Source organism: Pholis gunnellus (assembly GCF_910591455.1).
Source record: "Pholis gunnellus genome assembly, chromosome: 6".
NCBI classification, from domain to species: Eukaryota; Metazoa; Chordata; class Actinopteri; order Perciformes; family Pholidae; genus Pholis; species Pholis gunnellus.
In genome coordinates, this window is record NC_136532.1 from 5,711,690 (window position 1) to 5,729,310 (window position 17,621).

The 17,621-nt window shown below is 43.0% G+C and overlaps 3 protein-coding genes and 1 pseudogene across 4 annotated transcripts; 1 reads left to right on the plus strand and 3 right to left on the minus strand.

The window, feature by feature from the left end:
- Nucleotides 1–998: 998 nt before the first annotated feature.
- On the minus strand, nt 999–1,889 carry LOC306697711 (uncharacterized protein; the record flags this gene model as incomplete). Its single annotated transcript, XM_079161740.1, has 1 exon — nt 999–1,889. One exon carries the CDS (start codon nt 1,887–1,889, stop codon nt 999–1,001), a length of 891 nt encoding a protein of 296 aa, XP_079017866.1.
- Nucleotides 1,890–6,470: 4,581 nt separating this feature from the next.
- Nucleotides 6,471–7,349, minus strand: LOC306696930 (annotated as a pseudogene). Its single transcript has one exon. The product of its transcript is annotated as an uncharacterized misc_RNA (transcript).
- A 3,518-nt stretch (nt 7,350–10,867) lies between these two features.
- LOC306696932 (uncharacterized protein) lies at nt 10,868–14,079 on the minus strand (the record flags this gene model as incomplete). The annotated part of the gene is made up of 2 exons (XM_079160658.1): nt 10,868–11,773; nt 14,047–14,079. 2 exons carry the CDS (start codon nt 14,077–14,079, stop codon nt 10,868–10,870), a joined length of 939 nt encoding a protein of 312 aa, XP_079016784.1.
- A 936-nt stretch (nt 14,080–15,015) lies between these two features.
- On the plus strand, nt 15,016–15,912 carry LOC306696933 (adenosine receptor A1; the record flags this gene model as incomplete). The annotated part of the gene is made up of 1 exon (XM_079160659.1): nt 15,016–15,912. The coding sequence occupies one exon, from the start codon at nt 15,016–15,018 to the stop codon at nt 15,910–15,912; it is 897 nt and encodes a 298-aa protein (XP_079016785.1).
- Nucleotides 15,913–17,621: the final 1,709 nt, after the last annotated feature.

Genomic DNA, 17,621 nt, shown 5'->3' on the forward strand with positions numbered 1-17,621 from the left:
GGAAGCCGTGTTAAATCAAAAACTCGCATAGGCTTTAATCCAAATGATTCTGGTAAGATTAAGTAGAGAGAGAGAGGGAGGCAAAATAAACAGTTGATCAGCTGATGGTCCTCGGGTTGTTATTTCCATGCCTTTTTACTCCCTTCCAGTGACAGGAGCTGACTCTAAAGAAAAAAGGGGCAGACATAAAATGAGGTTTAGATTATAAGACATTTATAGATAAATAGGTTGACCATGAGAGTGACTTTTGCATGCAGTGTTTTTCTCTCCCAACATGCGCGAATAGAAATGTCATCACGTTCACCCCGAGGAGACACGGTAACATGTTGTGAGTTCCATTTCTGGACGGATGTCCCTCCTGAACATCGAACAGATACTAACATTATTTTAAAAATGTCAGTCTAGTATGTCTAAAAAACGTCTTAGAGAAATAACATTATTTTATTTCGCATGAATCTGCGGGGCCCCTTTGGAGCCTCTTTCTCTTCTGTACAGTATTTCTCTCTCAAACCTGCTCCAACATTTGCTCTCTAACAACTTCTTAAAACACATTATTTTGGGAATATTAAACATATAAACACACAACTGAGTTAATTACTTTCATAAAACTAAATTTTAGCAAAGGGACTATTATCAAGAAGAGTCCTCAAGATTAAATCTAATATTGTTTTCCCCCTTTCAACACGAGCCGCGTGCAGAAGTCCTGCTCAGAATTCAGTTTAACCTTTGCTTTGCCTTTTATTCACCCTCACGTGCAGCAACGTTGGGCTTTTACTCAGCTGAATATAACACATTCGCTATTGTTGAAATATGTTTCTAAGCTAACTGAACCTTATACAGTTGATACACTTCTGAATAGAATGCCTTACATTAGTGCGTTAATAGTTCATGGCAATGGCTGCAACTAAATCAAATCACAGCATAAAAAAAAGTTGAACATTATAGTGCATTTTGCGTGCGGTTCCGCACAGTGTGTGTGTGTCCCCCCCCCCCCCTCATTACCTCCTTCTACATCTCGGACACACTCTGCCCCACACGGTCCTGACCAGAGCTTCCCTCAGAGACGGACTCCCCCAGATGTACACGGACGGCGTGCACACCGCGTTGAAGCGAGCCATGATGGCGAACAGATTGGTGGCCTGGTTCCTAAACGTCAGCCCTCTTCCTAACACAAATCTGATGATGATGTTTATAAAAGAGGGGCACCACAACACCAAGAAGCTTACGACGACGAATATAATAATCCTCAACGATTCCTTCTTGCTCTCTTTGTCGGCGCCGGGAGGGTCTCTGTCGAGCTGGAATCGGGCGACCACGAACAGTTTGACGGTCATGACCACTTTGGTGAGCACGATGATTTGTAAGCTGACAATGCTGAACACGTACACCTGCAATGCTTTGGATTGTGGCAAAAAAATCACGACGCTGGTGTGGGCGTAGACGTAAAGCCAACAAAAGACGTTTACAGAGATAACCACCGGCCGGGTTATATAGCGCGTGTAGATGAACGGATGGCAAACAGCAAAGTACCGGTCAAACTGCGCGAATAAAAATGTCATCACGTTCACCCCGAGGAGAGCCGGTAGCATGTTGTGAGTTCCATTTCTGTACGGATATCTCTCCTGAACATCGAACAGACCGAGATAATACACCGAAACCCCGACCAGAGTGTCCGCAATACTGGTGTTAAGCATGAAAATGAACCGGTTCTGGAGGCGGAGGGCTCTGGTGGCTAAGATGGTGACGACCACGGGCCCGGCTACCAGAACCACGGTTGTAGCGAAGACGAGCTGAAAACCAAAAATGAGAAAATCCTCAGGACTGTCGAAGTTCACCGAGAGAGGAACTCCTCCTCCTGTCGCTGAGTCGGTGGTGTTGGAGGGGAGCATCATTAAATGAGCAAACAGCGCTTAAGCGCTACCTTTTATTTTATAGGCGAGGACCTGGCGAGCTGTGAAAGTCACTGCGCTTGATCTCGTGATCTTTTGAGATGCTGCAACTCTAAAGTCGTGTTTTTTCCTTCTTTCTTTTCTTGTTCTCCTTTTAACATGCAGCCAAGATCATTTAGTTTAAGGCAGATGCTAATTGGACCCAGGTGCACCCGAGTCACACGTGGATATTGTATTATGTGGCCCAATATGTGTATTTTTACTCAACCTAACCAAGTAGTTTTGTTTCCTAAACCTAACCAAATTGCGAGTGAAAAATTAATAATAATAATAATAATAATAATAATAACAACAACAACAACAACAACAACAACAACAACAAGACTATTATAGTGGTCATGATGATGATGATAATAACATTAACCACAATAATAATAAGTCGACTGAAAAAAAGACTCACTGGACTCGAACTCCGATTAATAGGGCCTCATCCCGATGCTTCATAATGAAGGTAATGAATTGTTCTGATAGGTCATAATGTAATGTTAATCTACTGTTAGTTTAACATTCCCACAGTATATATTTTCCCACGTTTTCAGACTTTTACCACCGATTCCCTAACTTTACATCGTCATCCCTCGTACCTATATCGGTGTTGCACCGTTAATGCGAAACATGACTAAGTCTAGAATAACCAGCTGAGTTTTGAACCTGGCCATCATTTGTGATTGTGGGACGTAGGCTATAATGTCTTAAAATGTCCCTCTGGACTTCAAACTCTGTTTCAAACAAGAGACTTTTCACTTAAATAGCCTACAGGTTTTTTTTGCTATCTGGGCCCTATTCCTCGTACGTGGCTAACTGAGTTAGCCGGATAATTTTCAGGATGAGATTACATAAGTGAGGCTTTTCGGTTCCTCGAAGCAAGTTTGGAAAAATCACCATAGCAACACATCCATAAGCCTGAACCTGCTCCAGAGCAGGCTTGAGCCAGATCCGCTGGATAAGCTGCCACTCCCCCGGGGAAAAGTGTCTGCTCCCTTCCTCAGAGATCCATCGATGACGAGGAAGCGATATTAGTCAGATTAGCGTTTTATAGGGAGAGAGTTCTTCGAGATCGCCAAGATCCGTTATCACATCATGATGACTTCCTGTACGAACGCTATCAATTCTGCCGACAAGGAATCATTTATTTAAAGACCTTCTCGAGCCGTACATTGAACACCACACGCCATCTACTGTCTCACAGACTGTATCACAGCCTCGTGCTGTTTTGCGAGTGGTTCATGTTTGTACAGTGTCGGTGATGCGGAGAACATCGGGAAAGCCGCTGCATGCCGTGCTGTTCATAAAGTTTATTTGGCGATTAAGAAACTTATGGATGTGTTCATTACATTACCATGACACATGTTGTATTGATCACCATTCTAAATAATGTTTTTGTGCTTAGTTTTTACTTGCTCCCGTGTCCTCTTGATGGCTGGTTGAACTACATGATGGTTGAAAGCACTCATAATGATATGACAGTATTATTAGTACACCATAGCATATCATTGTTGTAGAACATGATTAAGGTGGACTCATGATAAGAATAGAGAGAATTACACACAATTTATTTTTACTGCTTATTATGAATAATACACACATACTGATCCGCCCATACACAGATTCGCACACACATATTCAAACTCCTATTCTATATGGTAATCTACACATACATGTACACACATATATATATATAGTACATGATACATACGTGCATACACCTACATATATCCTCATATCTATTAATTCGTATCAGTTAGATACTCTTTGGGCTTGTTTTTATCTACTTATTCTGAAAGAGTTGATATAATTATTTTCGCTATAGATCTCATTGGATAATGCGTTCCATTAAGCCTACTGCCAGCAGGCACATTTAAAGAAATATCATCTGATTGATTGAGGTGATGAGGCACTTAAAATTAACCTATACATTTTCCCAACACTTGCGCATTTAATGACGTCTGCGATATTTTGCCATGCTTCTCGTCTAGCCCTCGCAGCGTTAGATTTCGCCATGATTATGGTCTTGAATTCCTCATATGCGTTCATGATCATCTCCTGCTCGTCAGCGGAGTAAAAAGAGGCTCTTTCTTTGCGTTTATTTGCCGTTGTACTGTTAGAAAATCATGGTTTCGGTGATCGACGCTTCCCCCTTTTGAAGTAGGACGGACACGCGCAACGATCCTGATGACTGACATCTGGTTCAAATTAACGAGACTGTTTGAGCGCGGATCAGCCTTTGAGGAACCGAGATAGCCTGATGTCAATCATCGAGTTAATTTAAGCTGGATAATAGGACATTTGATCGACTTAGTTCAACCACGTACGAGGAATAGGGCCCTGTTCTTTGTCGGTATTAGATTTCAGCAGCTGTGATCGCGTGTCGATCAACCTGTCACTGCACAACGCGCAGTACTGCCGTCTTCACATTAAATCCATTGGTAATATGGTAATGTTGGATTCACGTGCTCATACAGTAAAGTGACGAATAATGCTCCCTCGTTTTAACGAGGCCTGAAGAAAACGTTCAGTATTCATTCAGTATGAAGACAGAGTAGAGTGATAGAGTAGGCGTTTGAAGAGGAAATATTAACAATAGTTATAATTATGTTATTATAAAAATCATTATTATTATTATTACTATTATGCGCTCAACCCAAACTTAACAAGATATCCACTTTCTTTATTAAAAGTGTGTTCTTTGCATCATTAATATGTCATATTACATTGCATTTAATAAGCCTATAACCACATTATCAAAAACCTTGAATGATTGCAGTATAATAACTTCCAGCCTATACTCTCCTGAGGAATAGCTCAAATTAGATACGCGATCAAATAGTTTGTTTGTTTTTTAGTTCAGATTTTAGGCAAAAATTCTAACGTATACTTGCGAGCTGATGCAGGCGCACAACACACTACACAACACTATGGCGCTTGCCCCAGCCAGGATGTGAAACACAAAGAGAAAATAGTCCCCGGATTGTCAAAGGACACAGACAGAAGAACTCTGATCATGACGGAAATGAGCGGTGGAAGCAGCCCAACCTGACCTGCGACTAAATTAGCCTGCCGCGTTTAACATCGTTTTTTTTGGTACAGTGCAAACAAACTGTACATTTTCCGTGGTGATTGGATCAGTGTAGGAGGAGACTGATCAGAACTGTCTTTCCCCTTTTTATTTTTGAATAAGTTTCCTTTCAAACGATAATATTTAAAAAAAAACACAGAAGTTAAATGATCTTTACACTTAAAGTTGAGCCTCTTACCACCACAACCATCGTGGCCCTCCCTGTAGGGGAGAAACTGTTGTCCACAACAATACGGAGCTGACCGGGGTCCTGAACATTCGGCTGTCAGCGGCAGCGGAGATGTCCGCGGTGCCCGATCGCATCCTCGACCATCAGCGTCAGGGCCACACCGCTGACCATGGTATTAGTGGCTGACAGTGGCTCGGAAGCTGTCTGACTACTAACTCCAGACGTGATTCATTCTGTCAAATTGGCGCTTCACACATGGCGTACTATTTCTCCTGGTTTATTAGTCTTACCTATTTATCTTAACCTGTTACGCTCTTATGAAATAATGATTGTACTGTTGGTGTGACCGTTCACATTTGCCCACTGTGCATTTACACGAGATGTTGCTTGGTCACCAATGACTATGTTAATAGGACGCATTGTGTTACGCTTCTATCTAAATCTCCTAACGAGAACAGGTAAGCAGTAAACAGGGCCTTCCATAAGGACAGCCAGTCCAGTGGGTTGCCAGCTGCGGCCAAACCCTGTATGTGGTCTGTATCAGCCGGCTGTGCGTAACGGTCCATGCGCTCTGACGGGGAACTACGCAGAGGCTGCGGATCCATCAGCATGTCAGGCCTCCGTAAAGTCTAGACTAGGGGGCAAAGCGGACAGCACGAGACTCTTTTGAGTCTCTTTCATCGCGGTGGACTTCAAATTGTATTTCAAACAAAAGAGGTTTGACTGAAATTCACTTTTTAAAAATCTGTTATTCGTAGGCCAGACATAACTTCAGCACCAGGAGCTGTCCACAATGGCCTCGTTCAAAAACGTTCAGTATTCATTTGCAGTCCGGAAAAAAGTGTTTCGACTCTCCCATAGTCACACTGGGCCACAACAGAACAGTTACTAATAGCGTTTAAAAAAATGTTTTGTATATTTATTTGTATGGAATGAGGTAAAGCGGTCCAGCAGCAAATTATTGGATACGGCTCGGCTCGGCTCGGCTTCTCACTGCAACGTTTTACTCCAACGTAATTCTCTTCACAAATGTTCCTCCTTAACAGCAATCTACTAAATACTTTATATTGTATTTTAGTCCATTCAAATACAAATTAAAATGAAATAAAAAACAATAAAATAATGGCAATTATATATACCACAACACACTACAGTTGAAAAATACAATATCGGGTTTAATATAAAGAAGATTCTTTCTTACAGTTCACTTTTATTTCATTTTTTACAGTCCCCTTTAGTAATATTCATACAACCCCTAGTATGAGGCCATTTCACCTCATTGCCTCCTTCTACATCTCGGACACACTCTGCCCCACACGGTCCTGACCAGAGCTTCCCTCAGAGACGGACTCCCCCAGATGTACACGGACGGCGTGCACACCGCGTTGAAGCGAGCCATGATGGCGAACAGATTGGTGGCCTCGTTCCTAAACATCAGCCCTCTTCCTGACACAAATTTGATGATGATGTTTAAAAAAGAGGGGCACCACAACACCAAGAAGCTTACGACGACGAATATAATAATCCTCAACGATTCCTTCTTGCTCTCTTTGTCGGCGCCGGGAGGGTCTCTGTCGAGCTGGAATCGGGCGACCACGAACAGTTTGACGGTCATGACAACTTTGGTGAGCACGATGATTTGTAAGCTGACAATGCTGAACACGTACACCTGCAATGCTTTGGAAAGTGGCACAAAATTTAAAACGATCGACTGACTATAGACGTGAAACCAACAATAGACGCAGAGATAGCCACCGGCCGGGTTATATAGCGCGTGTAGATGAACGGATGACAAACAGCAAAGTACCGGTCAAACTGCGCGAATAAAAATGTCATCACGTTCACCCCGAGGAGAGACGGTAACAAGTTGTGAGTTCCATTTATGGACGGATATCTCTCCTGAACATCGAACAGACCGAGATAATACACCGAAACCCCGACCAGAGTGTCCGCAAATGGTGTTCAGCATGAAAATGAACCGGTTCTGGAGGCGGAGGGCTCTGGTGGCCAAGATGGTGACGACCACGGGCCCGGCTACCAGAACCACGGTTGTAGCGAAGACGAGCTGAAAACCAAAAATGAGAAAATCCTCAGGACTGTCGAAGTTCACTGAGAGAGGAACTCCTCCAGAGTCTGTGATGTTGGATAGGAGCATTGTTCCAAAAATGCGTTTTGTATTTAACGTCCTTTTATAGCGGGTTGTGAAGCCACTGCCCATGTTATCTGAACTGTTTTTTTACCCCATGAGACATGACCTCATCTCACTTTTAATATCAATGTTTAAGTTTAAACTTTTAAAACTATGACAGACATTTAAGCTAATTTTAATTATGCCCTATAATGTACGTGCTGTTGCAGTAAACCATGAGCTGCTGGGGCCCTTTTGACCCCCTTGGCCTCATTCCTCCCCTCTACAGTTTTTCTGTGCTACTTGCTCCCAAATTTGCTGTGTGGTAACATGATATAAATACTGATTAAGGTATTTGCAACATATTCACCATATACTTTGCCTGAAGTAGGGTGCATTGCATCATTTTCTAATATTACTTCCATTTTAGAGAGGAAGTGTAATCACTTTTTGCTTACAGTCGCCATCTTTATCATACTTATACCTGCAAAGAACAACAACAACAAAAACAAACGTTTGAATACTTGAATTCCCAGCATGTGATCTGTTTATCCAAAGAATTTGTTAATAATAAGTTTGGAAATGTACAGTGGATTTTTTAGGAGCTGTGAGGAGCTGCTGTCGGTCCCAGGTGTTTTTGAAATGACTCTCCGACAATAAGGAATGAAGTCAAGAACCATTCATTTGGTTATGGCTCACTAACTAACCAGCTATCTCGCTAACTAGCTAGCAGACAGTTTGGTTTAGTTCCGGCAGTGAGAGTAATCACACAAACACTGTTGCCACGTCATTCTGTATGCTGAGTGTATGCTTTGGTACTTTTGTAGTTCCTCGTAGTGGAGTCACCAAGAGACATCAAAAATGTGTCTCGTGTGACTTTCACATCTCATCCTCCCAGTCACTGATGGTTGATGGATACTTTAAAGTCGTCATAGCTGCTGAGTGTTCCCAAACAACACGCACTAGCACTGCAGATGCCTTTGCAAAGTACGCGCTGCTCATACTTTGAGCAGCATTCAAAGATTGGGACATATGACTTGGTCATAGCTTAGAACCTTCAACTTTGACCCTCTTCGTGGCCTTCATCAGGGCCGTTCAGCCACCACTCAACCGCAGCCTGCCATAATAATAATAATAACTTTATTTATATCACTGTATGTTACATAGATGATAGGGTGACGGACTAACCAGCAAGTTGAGCTTCTTGTTTTGCTGCACATATTATCCAAGGCGAGTTGAATAACTTATATGGTTTGAATTTGGTTTAATATTTACTCTCTTTATTATCAATATCCAAGATCTTCCTCGTTGTGTTTTGGTTCATTTTGTAAAAATAAAAAAAATAAATAAGATGTAAGATATAAAACTAAATAAAAAAAGTATAAATATGAAAGCAAAGACAATAATTAGAACTTTGAACTGAAAAATGGTCAATTTTAGGTCCAGCACGATGTGTTGTATCTGAATTTTCTCGAAGAACGTTGCCTGAACACATCGAGGCAGAAGTTAGGTTTATCAACAAGTTGATAAAAAAATTGGTATAAATCTTATTTCTAGGACACAGATTACCCACGCCTATAACGGACAGGCTGTTTAAATTATCATTGTGATTATTTATTTTTGTAATAATAATTGAATGAATAATAATTAATATATTTGAATGAATTACCAAATGAAGTGCAGTAAATCGCTGTTAAGGAGAAACATTTATGCAGAGGAGTTATTATTGTGCAGATAATTATCCGTATTGTTATTATTAAGTGCAACATGTATATGTACCGCACAGAAAACATTACCATAAACCATCCAATTGACCATTCGATAATGCACATACATTAAGATCTGTTGCTTTTTGCTGAATCTGTATCAACATTTTGCAACTTGTTGTTAATTAACAGCGTTTTCTCACATTGACTAATACTAATCCGGTCGACATAACGTTTCCTCCTACACAAGTGATTTTGTAAATGAGTAGCATATGAACGTATTAAGGAGACAGGGTAGGCCAACAAAAAAAAATCCACAAGCGAGCACAACACCATGGCCCTGAAAATGAAAATACCTGCCGTTCAGTTCGCTCGTTTGTCTGTAACAATGAATCATACTTTACATTTAACAGGTCACTGAATGCGCCATGTTTCAAATACAGTTGTGTTCCCATAACCCGCAGAGCTGCAGCGACTGAAACGAACGAATCTGTCAAGTCTAAACCCTCCACAAATCAAAACCAAGTAGAGTTTCCCCTTAAAGTTGTCGCGCGCAGCAGATTTTGCTCCGCGACGTTTTTCCACTTCCATGAGTGAAGGGCTCGCGCACAGATAGAGACGACACAACCGCCACTGCTATGCAGGGACGGAATGAAACGAGTCCAGAATGTGACCAAACATCAGAATAAACCAACTGCGGTTCCAAACATTCGGGAATACTCCCTGATCCGGGATCAGCACCGTGGACAGCGGTCACGACACACCAATTCCAAACGCTCCAGTTGAGCTACAGGGAAGCAGTACGCCTGAGCCTTAATCACAGCTGAACATATTATTTCAGTGCACATTGTCGGTACCAGAGGCCTCCACAAAGACAGTCACGTGAAAATGTCTGAAGGAAGGAGTGGGTCCGGTGTCTTTAAAACATTTTAATATTGTTCAAATTTGCCCTTCTCTCGTGTAGCAATTGTTGGTGAAAAAAACGTGATCGGGCATCATTTAATAGCAGTTTGTTGGTGTTTTATAGAAATTTAAAATGTGAACTGCGGGCCTACTGCGATGAACTCTAAATGTTTATTTCATCAGTTTCACCCGTGATGGGAAGTTACATGAACAAATGCCAGCTTTAAAGAAAAAGTAAGACAGCATAGTAAGACACTGAATACACGGGACATAACCGACATAACCTGCAATGGAGACGAGTTTCCCCGAACATAAAAACACACACAATCAAGTTCAAGATAAGCAACAGAGGCAGTTGTTTAAATAAAATGTATCCACAAGTTTAATTTTATTCTGTTGAAAGCGTTTATGACAAATATAACAGGTGTGTTTCTTGTAAAAAAAAAAAAGAACACCGTTTCCAAATAAAAACGTCAGAAATAAGTGTCCTTACCCCCAAACTGTCACGGATTACCTCAAATAAGCGGCACACGTTGGTCTCACTTCAACCCCCAAAACACATCCACACTTCACCTTTGTTATCACACTTGTATCCCTCACGCAAAAGGGTTCATCTGCGTTTTTCTGTTTCAGTCACTTTTTAAAAACGGGATGAAAGAGAGCCATTCTCACGTCGGCCGCGAGATTTGGCCATTTAACCCCTTTTCCTTATGGCTGCTTCGTTATCAACGTTTCGTCACGCCATCAAGGTGAAAGCCAATTCTGAAAAAAAAGAGGGACAGGGTGGAGACAGAGACACAGTTAACGTCTTACATACTAAAATTGGACAAACAGAACAAATAGACCGTTCATTCAAAACGGTGCGTAATGCGCGGGTTGCAGCTAAATAGCAACGTTTACACACACCAAAAAACAAACTGCAGACACGACTCTCTCTCACCTCGCCCTCCGGCGGCAGGGGCACACCCTCCGCCACACTGTCCTCCACACGGCCTCCCGCAGCGACGGGCTGACCCAGATGTACACAGCCGGGGTCACGAGCGCGTTAAGGCGCGCCATGCTGGCGAACAGATTGGTGGCCTCGTTCCTGAACGTCAGGCCTTTCCGCGTCAGTTGCCTCACGATGATATTGACGAAGGACGGACACCACAGGGCCAGGAAGCAGATGACCACGAACACGATGATGCGCAGCGACTCCTTCTTGTTGTCGCGCTCGGCGCTCGGCGCCTCCCTCATCAGGTGGCTCCTGGCTATCATGTAGAGCTTGATCGTCATCAGCACTTTGACGAAAACTATGATCTGCAGGGTCATCACGCCGAACGCGTTTATCTGAGCCGCCTTCGAGATGGGCACCATGTTCTGCACGGTGAGTATGGAGTAGGTGTAGATCCAGCAGAACGCGCAGATGCCGATGACCGAGGCTCTCGTGACGTAGCGGTTGTAAAAGAACGGGTGGCACACGGCGAAGTAGCGGTCGAACTGGGCGAAGAGGAAGGTCAGCACGTTGACGCCGAGGAACGAGGGCAGGATATAGTACGTGCCGTTTCTGGACGGGTAGCCCTCTTGGACGTCGAAGAGGCCGAGGTAGTAGACCGAGAAGCCGGTCAGCGTGTCGCTGACGCTCGTGTTCAGCATGAAAACGAAGCGGTTCTGGCCCCGCAGGGAGCGCGTGCAGGAGATGCCGACCACCACCGAGCCGGCGATCAGCACGGCGCTCGTGGCGAACAGGATGTGGAAGGCGAAGATGAGGTAGTCCTCCGAGGTGTCGAAGTCCACCGACAGAGAGATGGTGCCGTTGAGAAGCATCCTGACGCTCCGCCAGAAGACGGAGACGGCTGGTCGCTTTTATCGACGAGCGATGCTCGAAATGTATGCGTTTTAAACCTCCAAGGGGCAGACGCATGTCAGACATACAGGCAGAATAAATGAGGCTGCATCACGACAAGTCCCACGGGTGTTTGGTAATGGTGAAAACCAACTAAGAAGATGATCAGCTTGGTGCTTGGTGCGTCTTGTGGTTTCCATAACACTCTTTCATGGTTCGGTGCGGCCCGCTTCCATATAATCTGATTTAATCTTGAAGTCTGAGGTTTAAACAGAATAGAATGACTCAGCAATATTTTAATCACTTTTTCTTCGATGCCTTCACTTTCCCCATGAATCTGTAATCTGTAACCTTAAGTTATTAACTAATGAGCTATGGTTGACGTATTTCATCAAAAGTAAAGTTCTCGTTTCTCTCCTAAAAACACAAATAACTTCGTACGAACACAAAGACAAACAGTATTGTCTTTTATTACAGTTGCATTTTGCAAAACAAATGTAGATTTACAAAATAAATAAGCACGGGTCACTCCAGGGCCTCTTCTAAAATCCTCCTCCTTTTTTCATTGCTTTACTACATTAACGTCTGTCCGCTTGTAAGTCATTAAATCGTTCGAGCTATGAGAACTTTCATCCTACAATATCGGACTAAAGCCGATGCGTGTTTTAACCACTAGAGGGCGCTATGATAATATGTTTTTCACTGTAAGGCCAAAAAGGCCTTGCTCTGCTGATGAAATAAGTTCAATTCTGTAAATATTGGATTCCAATTCAGTTTATATTCAATGCAATGCCGTCTAGTGAATCCAAATGTATAAGCTTCTCTCATAAAATAGGCCATAAAGAAGTTTAATGCTTTTGGTTCACGGAAGTTTCTTCAAGCACTATCATATATTAAAGTACACAGGTTGATAATAAAGCAGTGATGGAGATGCATTCGTCTTGAACACAAATGCGCGTTTGACAAAGTCACTGAAACACCTTTAAACAAAGTCTGCTGTCTGAATGAAGACACTTTGAGCAGTGTTACAAAGGGATGACATTTCATTTCTGTTGGAGATGTCAAAGTACATATGAAGTCAGAAGCTCACTCAGTCTTGTGCACACACTTGAACTCACTCATCTTGTACCATTAGCTGCTTTCCACTTCCTGCCTTATTCTTTTACACCACAAGCAGATACACGTGATAATTATGCACATTTAAATGCCATTAACAACTCAAACAAAATATCATTCCTTGCACATTACCGTCTATACTCATCTTAGTGATCTTTTCCAAGGGGTTTCCCTCCTGGCTATCCAAATGTTCATTAAAATGTCTTTACAGGGATGACCAGCCTTGCAGCCGCAGCCACAGGTAACCGTTTAGCTAATTACTCTCCATCTATAATGAACTTGTCTTATTACCACTTTTAAACCAATATGAATTATTCAATATAATACATACCATGATGAAATTACATGGAGATATCGTGATACACAGTCACCTCGTCTAAATTGCTAATAATAAGCACACACTGACTCACATTTTTCAGAAAGTCTGCTTATTTTTGCACGAAAGTTGTTAATTAAGTGAGAAAATATTCAGTATGTTTCATTTGTCAAGTAAGTATTCAGTACGCGCAGGTATACAACACCACGTGGGTACTGCATATAGTATATATTTTATTAAATTACAGAAAAACGTGCTATATCGTGATATATATCCTTATTGAGAAATAAAATAACAGTTTTCTGTCATATCGCCCAGCCAACACTAAACAGTCTATACCCAAAGCATTTGTTACTGTAATCTTATTTCCCAGTGTACTCACAGTAATGACAATTAACCACATCAACAGAGAATATTGTGTGAACTAGAATTTTTAAAACACCCTTTTTATCCCCAACGACGATGACAATGAAGGAATGCTGGATACCGCTAGATTCAACCATTAGCTTTCTAGCCTGTTTGACACTGGCACACTACTAAACTCAGTTTTTATAATCAATCCCCAAATTCAGCCATACTTAAAACAGTTTAATACCAAAAACATGACTGTTTGTTCATTAAACTGACTTTAGCTCACACAGAAAGGTACCCGACGGCCTTTTAGTTTAGCTAGCAGAATTTGATTTTCAGCTAAGATCAAATTCAATGTCTTTGTATGTTAACGCAACAAATAAGGCTTTTCTCTGTAGTGTACTACTATTGTCTTATTAACAGGGTTTATGGTCAGTTTACTTGTTGGAAATATGAAAATCGGGCCTCTCTGTTGCGTGCACACCTGAACTCAATCATTATACGTACTGACGGCTTTTTATACTCTACTGGAGTTAGCATGATGCCACAAATAGAACAGCCAAGCATCATGGCAGGATGTGTTGCCCAGACCTAACATACATGATATAGTTTTGTTCCCCAAACATAACATTTGTGACGGTCTTCCTAAACCAAACTGTGGGGTTTTGTTGCCCAAACACAACATTTGTGACGGTTATGTTCATTTTGATATCTAACCATGATACATTTTCCTAAACCTAACTAAGTTGTTTTGTTGCTAAACCTAACTTTATTTTTGTAAAGCAATTTGGCTCTGGAAAAAAATATGTTTTTTATATTGCATTTCGTGACTAACTTACAAACTGCCAAGACTGTGTTGAATACAGCGCATAGAGCATCCCTCTGCTGGCAATGATGTGCTTGGCAGGATTAAAATAACTACAACTACAAAAGACCTGTTTATTAGTTTCAAGTTTCCATTATCAGCAGTTATTACAGACTTTAACAGTCTTAAAACCGAGCAGCCTCATTCGAGGCCTTAGGGAATTATACAGGAAAGTCTGTTACAGACAGGTGAAACTGATCGTCTGATAATGGTCTTTTTATGGCCTAAAAGCAGCAAATTAAACCTTACTTTGGGAGCATCAACTTTAGAAAACTTGTTGAAAATCCAAACTAAAAGGCCTCGAATGAGGCTGCTCGGTTTTATATAAAGACTGTTAAAGTCTGTAAGAACTGCTGATAATGGAAACTTGAAACTAATAAACCCATCTATGCACTGAGGGAAATAAATGCACTAATAGGTCAATAACTTGTTGACCCCTTGCATCAGCAGCTTGTTGACTTGTTGTCCGTGCACATCAAAGTCACCCAGGACTTGGTCTCCCTACATAAATAAGAGCAGAGGTGACCGGGGGGACAGATGTGCAGTCACACATCAGCTGCGCCGCTGCCGTGTGTGCGATGAAGACCTGAACAGTCGCACACGCCGCTCCGATGAGTAACAGCAGCCAGGCTCTGTCTCCCGTGCTGCCTCTCACGAGCTTTGGCAACGTGCTGATGTTCCTTTTCAACATCCTCCTCGCCACCACCATCATCTTCCTCAACGTGTCTGTGTCGCTCGCCATTCTGCTGAACGGCGCGCTGCGCGGCGAGAACCGCTTCATGTACATGCTGAGCACCTGCCTCAGCGACGTCTGCACCGGCGTGTCGTACTACTACGCCGGTGTCCTCGACGTTAGGGACATCTTCGAATCCCCCACGAAAACCTATTTCATCGTGCCCACGTTCCTGGGGCTCTCGTACATGGCCATCCTGGCCGCGCAGGCGGACCGGTACCACGCGGTGGTGTCGCCTTTTAAATACTCGCAGCGCATGACCCGAAACCGGACCCTGCTGGTCATCCTCGCCTACTGGGTCTACGCGTTCCTCATCGTGGCCGCGAATAACCTGGTGACGATCGGGGTCGCCAGGAGGATCACGAGCTTTGGCTCGTTTGTGGGGAACATATTGACGGTGATCATTATGATAGGGCTGAACATCCGGTTGTTCATAATAGCTAGGTTCCATCTGGCGCGGGAGCCACCCTCCGAAGAGAGGGACAGCAAGCGCTCGTCGGTGTATCTCATAGTGGTGGTGGCCGTGTTTTTCCTGGGCACGTGGCTCCCCATATTCTGTCATGTCATATTTTGCAATTTCTTCGGGACGACGTGCTACACGTTCAGGAACGAAGGCACCGACCCGCTGCGCATTTTGCCCCGAGTTAACGCCGCCCTGACGCCCATCCTGTACATCAGAGGGTGCTCCGGGCTCCGCGCGACGCTGCTCGCTAAAGTGTGGAGACACCGCTGCGGCGGGGTGTGTGGGGGCAAGAGGGTGATGGCACGCTGTTAACGTCTTTTAGTGTTATCCTTACACGAATATACACTGTGCCGGGTTAAACAAATGTTTTATTTAATGTGTTGCACGTATACATGCTTTATTTATTCTTCTTTTTAAATGTCGGATAGAGCTGGAAGTCCTCCATGGCCCTATCCCCCCCCCCCCACACACACACACAGACACACACATCCAGTCCCCATGTGGCTTCATTTCAAAGTCTTGGATGTCAAAGCCAACGTTGTTGTTAAATCCGTTTCTAACACTATAATCAAGTCAGCTTTTTGGTGGTTTCCAGGTCGGAAGATGTGGGAAAACGTGTCATCCTCGCACGCCCGATTATTCCCATTGTTGTTTTCAAAGCGCTCTAAAAAAAAGGGAACGAATTTCAAGTCTTACAAGTGAAATGTTTCGTCTGAATGTCTTGCCATGAGAAATGTTGTCCCGCAGAAAAAGAAGCTGGTAAAACACATATTTGAGTGTTGTTATCTTGTATACTATGAATAAAAAGAAGAAAAGCTCATCAACAATTTGGAACTGTGGCAGCTTTATTTTTTCTTTCAGGCATGCTGGTGTTTCTTTTAATTGCCAACATCTTTAGTCCGCGATTCTATTTAGAAGGTTCCCTGTTGGTCAAAATAAAACAGGGCAGAGTGTGTCGACGCCTTTATTATTATTATGTATTGTTCTGATAAGCCTCCACTACCATATCCAGAGACTGTTATATTCCTGACAGCTTAATTAAATACATTTATTTGATATAGTAAATGTTAATAGTCTGTCATTAGACTATTATTTCCCTATAAAACCATATAGGGAAATAACTATGACCGGATTATCTTTTGCATTGGCCATTAGACATTTGATGTATAAATAATATCCTTATGATGTTTATCTCATGTCTGTCTTATACGGTGTTGTATTTCCGTCAGCTAACGCCTCACAAACACACGGAGCACCTTAATCATGCAACTCAACGTGCCGTGCCAGAGGGTGCTGCACTTCCCGCGGCGACCACGGCGCGTCAGTAGAGCGCTTTGGCACGGCGCCACCACGTCGCCCCTCCACAGAATGTGAGCCATAAAACGCATAAAGCGCAGACGATCAATCTGATGTGCTCCATGTGGATCAAGCGGGTGTCCCTTTCCAGCAGCAGGCTGCGGGCGACGGGCGACAACGCGCGTTATTAGCCACAGCCAGGTGGCATCATCAAAGTGATGACGGCGGGTCCAATAAACGGCACCACGTCCCCTGCTTGTCCATTGGCTCGGCGGGGGTCCTCTGGGGCTGAGAGGAGGAGCCAGCAGATCGTCACACTTCCGCACATCTGGTGCCCAATTTTTGAACCTGAACCATCTCTCCCCCCCCCCCCCCCCCCTCTCTCTCTGCTGATACGTGTGAATCATTCGATCATCAATCACCCCGAGATCTGTGATGGCTCTGATGACTCAAATCCTTTGAAGTCTCAAGTTGTGATTATGGCTTCAAGTCCAGCCGATGAACTGACTTCAAGATAAACAGGCTTGATGGAAGTCTTCTGTCCTGATCGCACTTAATACGCGCACTAAAATGATTTGCATATATAAATAACATACCCGTGAAGACTCTGGAGCTTCCACAGAAACATGGTGTACACTGCAAAAAAAGAAAAAAAAGTAAAAGATATGATTAAATATAAATGACCCGATCTGCATCCGCGTTTTGAAACGGTAAAGTCATGCGAA